The following is a 10199-nucleotide window of genomic DNA, read 5'->3' as shown; positions in this document are numbered from 1 at the left end:
CGGGGGTGCAAATCGGGGCCTCGGCTGCCCTCCGGGGGCGCAGATCGGGGCCTCGGCTGCCCTCCGGGGGCGCAGATCGGGGCCTCGGCTGCCCTCCGGGGGCGCAGATCGGGGCCTCGGCTGCCCTCCGGGGGCGCAGATCGGGGCCTCGGCTGTCCTCCGGGGCGCCGATCGGGGCCTCGGCTCCCCTCCGGGGGTGCAGATCGGGGCCTCGGCTGACCTCCGGGGGTGCAGATCAGGGCCTCGGCTGACCTCTGGGGGTGCAGATTGGGGCCTCGGCTCCCCTCTGGGGAGCAGATCGGGGCCTCGGCTCACCTTCGGAGCGCAGATCGGGGCCTCGGCTCCCCTCTGGGGGTGCAGATCGGGGCCTCGACTCCCCTCTGGGGGTGCAGATTGGGGCCACGGCTGCCCTGCGGGGGCGCAGATCGGGGCCTCGGCTCCCCTCCGGGGCGCAGATCGGGGCCTCGGCTCACCTTCGGAGCGCAGATTGGGGTCTTGGCTCCCCTCTGGGGGTGCAGATCGAGGCCTCGGCTCCCCTCCGGGGCGCAGATCGGGGACTCGGCTGCCCTCCGGGGGTGCAGATCGGGGACTCGGCTGCCCTCTGGGGGCGCAGATCGGGGCCTCGGCTCCCCTCCGGGGGTGCAGATCGGGACCTCGTCTGCCCTCCGGGGGTGCAGATCGGGGCCTCGGCTGTCCTCCGGGGCGCCGATCGGGGTCTTGGCTCCCCTCCGGGGGTGCAGATGGTGGCCTCGGCTGCCCTCCAGGGGTGCAGATCACGGTCTGTGCTCCCCTCTGGAGGTGCAGACTGGGGCCTCGTCTGCCCTCCGGGGGTGCAGATCGGGGCCTCGGCTGCCCTCCGGGGGTGCAGATCGGGGCCTCGGCTGCCCTCCGGGGGTGCAGATCGGGGCCTCGGCTGTCCTCCGGGGCACAGATCGGGGTCTCGGCTCCCCTTCAGGGCACAGATCGGGGTCTCGGCTGACCTCCGGGGGTGCAGATCGGGGCCTCGGCTGCCCTCCGGGGGTGCAGATCGGGGTCTTGGCTCCCCTCCGGGCCCGCAGATCGGGGTCTTGGCTCCCCTCCAGGGGTGCAGATTGGAGCCTAGGCTACCCTCCGGGGCTGCAGATCGGGGCCTTGGCTCCCCTTCGGGGCGCAGATCGGGGTCTTTGCTCCCCTCCGGGAGTGCAGATCGGGGTCTCGGCTCCCCTCCGAGGGGCGCAGATCGGGGTCTCGGCTCCCCTCCGAGGGGCTAAGATCGGGGCCTCGGCTCGCCTCCGGGGGGTGCAGATCGGGGCCTCGGCTGCCCTCCGGGGGGTGCAGATCGGGGCCTCGGCTCCCCTCCGGGGGCGCAGATCGGGGCCTCGGCTCCCCTCCGGGGTGTGCAGATTGGGGCCTTGGCTACCCTCCGGGGCGCAGATCGGGGCCTCGGCTCCCCTCCGGGGGTGCACCGCGGGGCCTCGGCTCCCCTCCGGGGGTGCACCGCGGGGCCTCGGCTCCCCTCTAGGGGTGCACCGCGGGGCCTCGGCTGCCCTGCGGGGGTGCAGATCAGGGTCTTGGCTACCCTCCGGAGGTGCAGATTGGGGCCTTGGCTACCCTCCGGGGCGCAGATCGGGGTCTCGGCTCCCCTCCGGGGGCGCCGATCGGGGCCTCGGCTCCCCTCCGGGGGCGCCGATCGGGGCCTCGGCTCCCCTCCGGGGGCGCCGATCGGGGCCTCGGCTCCCCTCCGGGGGCGCCGATCGGGGCCTCGGCTCCCCTCCGGGGGCGCAGATCGGGGTCTCGGCTCCCGTCCGAGGGGCGCAGATCGGGGCCTCGGCTCCCCTTCGGGGGGCGCAGATCGGGGCCTCGGCTCCCCTTCGGGGGGCGCAGATCGGGGCCTCGGCTCCCCTCCGTGGGGTGCAGATCGGGGTCTCGGCTCCCGTCCGAGGGGCGCAGATCGGGGTCTCGGCTCCCCTCCAGGGGGCGCAGATTGGGGCCTCGGCTCCCCTTCGGGGGGCGCAGATTGGGGCCTCGGCTCCCCTCCGTGGGGTGCAGATCGGGGCCTTGGCTCCCCTCCGTGGGCGCAGATCGGGGCCTCGGCTCCCCTCCGGGGAGTGCAGATCGGGGTCTCGGATGCCCTCCGGGGCGCAAATCGGGGCCTCGGATGCCCTCTGGGTGCGCCCATCGGGGCCACGGCTGCCCTCCGGGGGGTGCAGATTGGGGCCTCGGCCGCAGATCAGGGCCTCGGCTCCCCTCCGTGGGGTGCAGATCGGGGTCTCGGCTCCCCTCCGGGGGCGCAGATCGGGGCCTCCGCTCCCCTCCGGGGCGCAAATCGGGGCCTCGGATGCCCTCCGGGTGCGCCCATCGGGGCCACGGCTGACCTCCGGGGGGTGCAGATCGGGGCCACGGCTGCCCTCCGGGGTTTCAGACCGGGGTCTCGGCTCCCCTCCGGGGCGCAAATCGGGGCCTCGGCTCCCCTCCGGGGCGCAAATCGGGGCCTCGGCTCCCCTCCGGGGTGCAGATCGGGGCCTCGGATGCCCTCCGGGTGCGCCCATCGGGGCCACGGCTGCCCTCCGGGGGGTGCAGATCGGGGCCTCGGCTCCCCTCCGGGGGTGCAGATCGGGGTCTCGGCTCCCCTCCGGGGCGCAAATCGGGGCCTCGGCTCCCCTCCGGGGCGCAAATCGGCGCCTCGGCTCCCCTCCGGGGGTGCAGATCGGGGTCTCGGCTCCCCTCCGGGGCGCAAATCGGGGCCACGGCTGCCCTCCGGGGTTTCAGACCGGGGTCTCGGCTCCCGTCCGGGGTGCAGCGCGGGGCCTTGGCTGCCCCGGTTCCGTGCGTGGGCGCGGCGGGCGGCTGGAGCGATGCCCGGTCCCGCCCCGGCTGCGCAGGGCGCGGGCGGCAGACACGCCCCGGGAAGGGCGGGCTGAGCCTGGCCCCATCGGCCCCGCCGGCCCGGCCCAAGCGGGCGGGGATTTGCTGACCCGGGGCCGGCGTGACGGGGCCAGCGGCCGCCGCGCCATGGGGCCCCCCGCCGAGACCGACCTCTACCGGGACACCTGGGTGCGCTACCTGGGTGAGTGTGACCCAGACCCCGACCCCGCGCCCGTGTAAGGCGTGTGCACGGCGCGGCACTAACGCCAGGCCGGTGACGTGTCCGGAGCAGGGTCTGCCGCAGTGTCAGACACGGAGCCGTGTGTGTGTGTGTGTGCGGGCGCCGCACACAGGCGGGGAAGGGGCTGTGTGTCCTCCCAGGAGAGAGGCCGCCACACTCCAGAGCTCACCCTGCAAGGGCTGGTTGTGAGCCTGATTTCTCAAGGTGTTATTGTGGTGTGTGTGTGTGTGTTGTGCAGCCACACACCGATTTACACACATCAGTGTACTGTGTGTGTGTGTTGCTCTGTAACCACACACCGATTTACACACATCAGTGTCCTGTGTGTGTGTGTTGCTGTGTAACCACACACCGATTTACACACATCAGTGTACAGTGTGTGTGTGTGTTGTGCAATCCGTGCACAGCACATGCAGGCACCCGTGCGCTCCATCCCCCTGCCGCGATTGTTGCATTGCGGAAAAGGGGGCCATGTCCCATGCCATGCTATGAGCATTTGGCTTCTTTGAGTCGCTGGGTCAGATGTGCCCCTGTGGACAGGCACGCTGTGGGATCTTGCCAGTGATGAGCTGCCAAAAGCTGAAGAACGGGGTCCTTCACTCGCTCCGGGTCTTCGGCGGCACTGGAGGACCTGCCGAATTAAAAAGGGATTCTCAGGGGAGCCTCCCCAGCCGAGAGCTCAGGCGGGCCGGACAGGATGGCCCTGGGGGCAGAATGTGGCCCGCAGGCCGGAGTTTGCCCACCCTTTAACAACCGGTGCTAAACTGGCTTCAAAATTTAACAACTGGCTCCAGCTCACCACTGGATCTTCCTGCTGGGGCTGGCTTTCTGGCTGAGACGTGGAACGGCCCCCACCTGCCGTGGGCAGCTCTCACCAAGTGATGGGCTGCTGGAGGCCGATGCAGGGAACAAAGGGCACGCTCAAGGTGACCTTCCTGCCCATCAGCCCCAGGCTAGTGAGGCCTCTGCAAGGGCTCAGTGTTTCCGCCCTCCGGAGGCGCCTGGCACAGCCTGCAGGTGTCAGAGGCACCAGGGCTAAAAATAACCCTGGAAGCACTGCTGACAGCCCAGGGCACGCTGAGAAGGCGGCTGCTCTGAAACTCTGTGTGGTGCGTCTGCGAGCGAGCCCTGGAGAGCCTCAGAGTAGTGCAGCAGAGGGCAAGCTTTGCCCACATTGCCCTGCCCCATGCCTCAGCCCTGCTGAGGAGGCACCCAGGGCCTATTCTCTCCTGGGCCGGCGCCTCCCGCAGAGTTTACATGTGCAGTTCCCAGCCTCGTGATCCCAGAGGTGACCTGATGCAGAATTGTCTGTTCAGTCTGCAGAGGGTCTGACGCTCTCTGAGAGGCGTGAGCTGCCCATTGGCTGCAGGGAGCTGCCAGGCTGAAGCCTAGTGCTGATGCTTGAATGACAACACTGGGGCTGCTGATCATTGAGCTACTGCGGTGTTGTGGGTGGAGCTTGGGTAGGATCCCACCGTTTTTTTGTTTCAACTCCTCTCTGGCCTGTGCCTTAGCCTCTTCTGTAACTAAACCCTCCCCCACTGGTCCCTCTGACCTTGCCCTTTCTTAAAGGCTACGCCAATGAAATTGGAGAGTCCTTCAGAGCCATTGTGCCCATCTCGCTGGTCTGGGCGAGCTACGGGGTGGCTACCACGTATGTGACAGCCGACGCGATTGATAAGGGAAAGAAGGCAGCTGTTGTAAGTGTCCTGGAGCTCTCAAACCCTTCTGTCCCTGTACCCCAGAGCTGGTTGTCTCCTGGACCCCTGGGATTGTGTGTGTGTGTGTGTGTGTGTGTCCTAAACCCCATAGAGGGGCCAGAACAAGATTCTGTCACTTAGACCCTGGTCAGGTCCTGTGCCAGCGGGGAGGGCAGGCTAGGGTGGGTCTCCCTGTCAGGCCTTTGACCTTCCATGGGGCAAGGGCTCTCCTCTCCTGCTGACAAACTGGGCAGCCTGGGGCCAAGTTCTCTCATCTGCTAACTCCACCCTCCCTCTCATTCCTGCCCAGATCCTGTCTACTAGGCCAGACCTGCTCATGCACCAAAAGTCTGCTTCTGCCTCTGAGCCCCATCTTTTCACAGACAAAGTCAGTCTGGCACACCTCCACTGCACAACTCTCTGCACTGAGGCCCTGTCTTCCTCTCCTGCTCCACCGGCTATAGACGTCAGACTCCATAGATTGAAGTTCCTGGGCATGTTTTAATTCATGGTGTCAGCTCAGGACTTGTAGTGTCCTGTATCTCCATTCTGTGAAATTCACCTGCCTTTTCCTTTCAGTTCTTTCTCACTCACCTCCTTGGGTCGGACAGTGGACCATAAGAATTCCCCTGCAGGAAGAGACTTGTGGTCCATCTAGTGCAGTATCCCATGTCCCTGACCCTCTGGAAGAGACCCCTGAGCTCTCCAGTCCAGGACCCTGTATCTGACATTGGCCAGCTCCAGATGTGTCGTAACTGTGCAATATGCTGGGCTGCGGGATCATTCCTGAGCCCACCATCTGCAAAAGCATTTGGGTTTAGGGCATGCCAGGAGCTGGCAGCAGATCCAGGAGCCCGAGAGGCCAGCTACAGCACCTCCAGGAGCGTGGAAGAGGATGTTCTGACCCCTGCTGCTGTGCTGGAGACGGGGGCAGAGCCTGCTAGCACTGACCCCCCATCCAATGGTAGCTAGAGAGCAAGGAGCCACGTGCTGTGGTCTGGGTGAGCGAGCCAGGGGAGGCCTGGCTCCCTTTGAAGGGGCAGGTGGGATCCCCATCAGACACAGCAGTGACTTGGCAGCTTCCTTGCTGTGTGTCGGCTGCGCTGCCCCGCGGTGCCAAGCTGAGCTCTGCGGCGGTTCCTGATTGGTGGTACCACCCTGCACGCACCAGGGCAGCACCTTCCCTGCTCAGGTGAGCTAATGCACCCACCCAGACGCGTACAGACACACCCAGCCCTGCACCCCTGTGCATGCACGGATCTGTACAGCCCCAACCTGCACACGCACGCACATGGACGTGCACACCCACAAATCCACAGAGACCTGTACACCCCCTGCCTGCACACACACCTGCACACGTGTGCACTCAGACACACACACACACAGAGACCTGTACACCCCCTGCCTGCACACACACCTGTACACGTATGCACTCAGACACACACACACAGACCTGTACACCCCCTGCCTGCACACACACCTGCACACGTGTGCGCTCACACACCTGCACACGTGTGCGCTCACACACACACACACAGACCTGTACACCCCCTGCCTGCACACACACCTGCACACGTGTGCACTCAGACACACACACACAGACCTGTACACCCCCTGCCTGCACACACACCTGCACACGTGTGCACTCACACACACACAGAGACCTGTACACCCCCTGCCTGCACACACACCTGCACACGTGTGCGCTCACACACACACACACAGACCTGTACACCCCCTGCCTGCACACACACCTGCACACGTGTGCGCTCACACACACACACACAGACCTGTACACCCCCTGCCTGCACACACACCTGCACACGTGTGCACTCAGACACACACACACAGACCTGTACACCCCCTGCCTGCACACACACCTGCACACGTGTGCGCTCAGACACACACACAGAGACCTGTACACCCCCTGCCTGCACACACACCTGCACACGTGTGCACTCAGACACACACACACAGACCTGTACACGTGTGCACTCAGACACACACACACAGACCTGTACACCCCCTGCCTGCACACACAGCTGCACACGTGTGCACTCAGACACACACACACACCTGTACACGTGTGCACTCAGACACACACAGACCTGTACACCCCCTGCCTGCACACACACCTGCACACGTGTGCACTCAGACACACACACAGACCTGTACACGTGTGCACTCAGACACACACACAGACCTGTACACCCCCTGCCTGCACACTCTCCTGTATGCATGTGCGCTCACACACACAGAGCGCCCATAACAAACGATTTTCTCTGCTTGCCTTCTGCTGTGGTCCATTCCTCTCTGCATCATTTCCCCCAACCCATACTGGACGCTGTGTGTAACCCACCTCTTCCACATCACTGATACATTCCTCTCTGTACATGCCCCCCCATCCACACCCTGCTGTTCTGCCCCTCTCCTCCAGTACAGTGTCCCTGCTCTCCATGCTCTCTTTGCTGCACCCATCAGGCACATGAATACGACGCGGGGAAGACGACGCGGGTGGCCGTGGCTGTGGTGGATACGTTTGTGTGGCAGGCTCTGGCCTCCGTAGCCATCCCCGGCTTCACCATTAACCGCATCTGTGCTGCCTCCCTCTACCTCCTGGGCACCATGACCCACTGGCCCCTCCCCATCCGGAAGTGGGTGACCACAGCCATTGGCCTCTCAGCCATTCCCATCATCATCAAGCCCATTGACAGGTAAGGGCCGGCCTGGCTTCCCTGGCATGCCAAGGTTTAACACTGCGGAGGCAGGATCATGGCTAAGCACCTGGGGCTCAGGACTCTGGGCAAGAGTCCAGAGGCTTGTGATGCCCTGGGGGGGAAGATGATGGTGGAGGGGGTAGTGTACACTACTTACATAGAGAGGCACGGTGTTAAAGCAGAGGACTAGGAGTCAAGACTCCTCCCTCCGCTATTGACTCATGGTATGGCCTTGGGCAAGTCATGGGGCCGCTCCGTGCCTTGTTTTCCCTGCCTCTATCAGCGGTAGCTACAGTGCTTGGCATTAAAAATGCAGCATTTGCCAGTAGTGCTCTGCCTGAGGGATACCAGTGACCCTTGTAAGCCCCTGCACCCTGAGCCCGCTGCCTGGCAGGAGCACTGTGGAGGGAGGAGCCCCCGTGCTCCAACTCCATTTCCCCAGCTGGAGTGCCGGGGGAACTGCAGGTGGAAGGGGTGGGGAAAGGCCCCACAAACCCCTAATCTGAGTGGAGCAACGCCTGAGGGTCTTTGGATTGAGGCCGTAGGCACCCCACTCCTGCTGAAAGTCCCCTCATGCCCCAGGCCCTCTGGCAAGCGCAGCCTGTGTGTTCATTGTCAAGCAGCTCAGAGGGAGCTAGCACTGGGGAATTTGTGCAAGTACCCTGGTTGCACCATTGCCCTGCACCAGGATGGTGTCACCCTCTCCTGGCACAGCTGCCGTTAAACACCTGGCCGAGCACAGCGCTAGCTCACAGCTAAACCCTGTCCATTGCTTCAAGGGGCCTCGACCACAGGAAGACTACAGGGGCCCATGGCAAATACCAGCCTGGGGCTGATGACAAGACTCCATGCTCACTAGGAAATTCCGACACTAAAAAATGACCCATAAGCCACCAAGCAAAGGCCAGCGTAGGCCTGGGAAGCTGAAGTGGATTGGTTCACATGGGGCCTTAGTCCTCACTGGTGCCTGGCAGTAGGGGGTGGTGCATGAAGCTTGTCCGGCCATCCCACATGGTGCTGCTCTTTGCTTTCACCTGTCACCCGCTCTGTATTACCAGCATGGGCATCCACACATCATGAGTCAGCCCCTGCCCCAAGCATGGCTTTTTTTTAAAGACGCCACCCAAAGCCATGTTGGTTTTGGTTGGCTGCTAGTGGCCTAGCTGTTCAGGGTCACAGCTCCAAGCTTTTCCTCACCCCCTCTGGGGAATAGAACCTTAGTTTCCATTTTAAAAAGTGAAGTTCTCCTGCTCAGACAACTCGAAGAGCTGTGAGCACTAGCTGCACTTGTGTGTGCTAAGCATCCCCCTGTACCAAGAACCTAGAGGGCTATAAAAATAGCTGGAATTTAAGAGCAGCCCTCTGGCTGCCTCTAATAGGGGCTGCCGTGTGCAAGAAGAAACGGGCAGCTGGTATCAAAGAGCAGGTGGCTGGGCAGCACATCCATCAAGGGACTGAACAGCTAGGAGGAGAAAGAAAAATCAAAATCAAAGGAGACCTTGTGGTTAACCCTTTCACTAAGGGCCCCACACTGATCACATTAGAGATGGATACAAATGTTTTCCAAGTAACTCCTCGCTGTGAGCTAGTGCTCTGGGGCTGTTTGCTAGGAGACGGAGCCCAGCTGATGGAATGAAGGGATATGCAAGGGGCACAATGGGATAGGAGCATGAAAACACCTGTTTGAAGTAACTTCAGCCTCCCCTCTCTGCAGGTCTGTGGATTTCCTGATGGACTCCAGCCTTCGCAAACTCTATGGTGCAAAAGAGAAACATCCCTCTTCTTCCTGAGGCAACCCCCCTGCCCCCATGGCTGAAGTGGGGCAGCGGGGAGAACTCTCACCCATCCAGCTCCACACCTCACAACTGACTCCACTGTATTTGAGTAATTTTCTGCTGTTAAGCCAACTTACTGTGACATCAGGGTAGGAGAACAAGAGGGCTGGGCAGTCCTGCCCCATGCATCTCTGCTTCAGAGGCATTAGCACCAGGCCTGAATGGCCAGGAGCTGGTTGTCCTACCCAAATGCTGGCAGCCTAGCTGCTTTGGCAGAATGGGATTTCAGGGTTGTTTTTGGTCCTTTGTGGCCTGATTCAGGGAGTATTGGGGGATGGGGGAGGAGAAGAGGAAAAGCGGAATTGCTACCAAAACCCCCGTGGTATTAATACAGGCTAGGGCTGGTAGAGGCTCTATCTAAGTTACAAAGCCATGGGACAGGTTAGGTTTGGCCTATCGAGAGATCTGCATTTACTGTGAAAAACCCTGTTCTGGGGGTTAATTGTACTAACTCACATTCATCTAACTGGCTCCAGTTCCTGCTGTTTGACTAGTCAGGTTCCCACTGTAAAACAACTCTGCAATTCCCTCTCCTCAGAATAAACCACTTTAACCTGAATTCACTCCAGTTCCATGGGATATTGAACTAGCTGGTTAAGGCTCCCTCTGCTTTAGTGCAGGGACACTCTTAATAGCTATGATATGCTGGCATGGAGAGACCTGAGGAGGTTTGTCTCTCCCTTCCTCTAAGAAGCAGAGACAATGCAACATACAGACACCAGAAAACTCAGGATTTGGGTGGTGACCCCCGTAGTACCCTAGCCTGCAGCACGAGCCTCAGAGCATTGACCCTGACCTGTAGCACAGCTCTGGTTGACTCTTCAGCCTGTTTTCAGAGACTTAACTGCTAGCCTTGAGATGA

At 62.2% G+C, this 10199-nt stretch overlaps 1 protein-coding gene across 2 annotated transcripts; it reads left to right on the top strand.

The window, feature by feature from the left end:
- The first annotated feature begins 2870 nt into the window (after positions 1-2870).
- MTFP1 (mitochondrial fission process 1) lies at positions 2871-9896 on the top strand. 2 transcript variants are annotated; one of them, XM_073312559.1, is made up of 4 exons: positions 2871-3046; positions 4658-4785; positions 7267-7499; positions 9217-9896. In XM_073312559.1, exons 1-4 carry the CDS (start codon positions 2992-2994, stop codon positions 9290-9292), a joined length of 492 nt encoding a protein of 163 aa, XP_073168660.1. In that variant the 5' UTR covers positions 2871-2991; the 3' UTR covers positions 9293-9896. The 2 variants fall into 2 exon arrangements, with proteins under 2 accessions (XP_073168660.1, XP_073168659.1); XM_073312558.1 differs by lacking the exons at positions 2871-3046; positions 9217-9896 and adding an exon at positions 5096-6954 and having other exon boundaries at positions 4701-4785; positions 6989-7359.
- The last annotated feature ends 303 nt before the right edge of the window (positions 9897-10199 follow it).

Source organism: Lepidochelys kempii, chromosome 15, assembly GCF_965140265.1.
Source record: "Lepidochelys kempii isolate rLepKem1 chromosome 15, rLepKem1.hap2, whole genome shotgun sequence".
In the NCBI taxonomy this organism is placed as follows: Eukaryota; Metazoa; Chordata; order Testudines; family Cheloniidae; genus Lepidochelys; species Lepidochelys kempii.
Note: the sequence above shows the minus strand (reverse complement) of the source record. Positions and strands in the feature narration are given on the sequence as shown.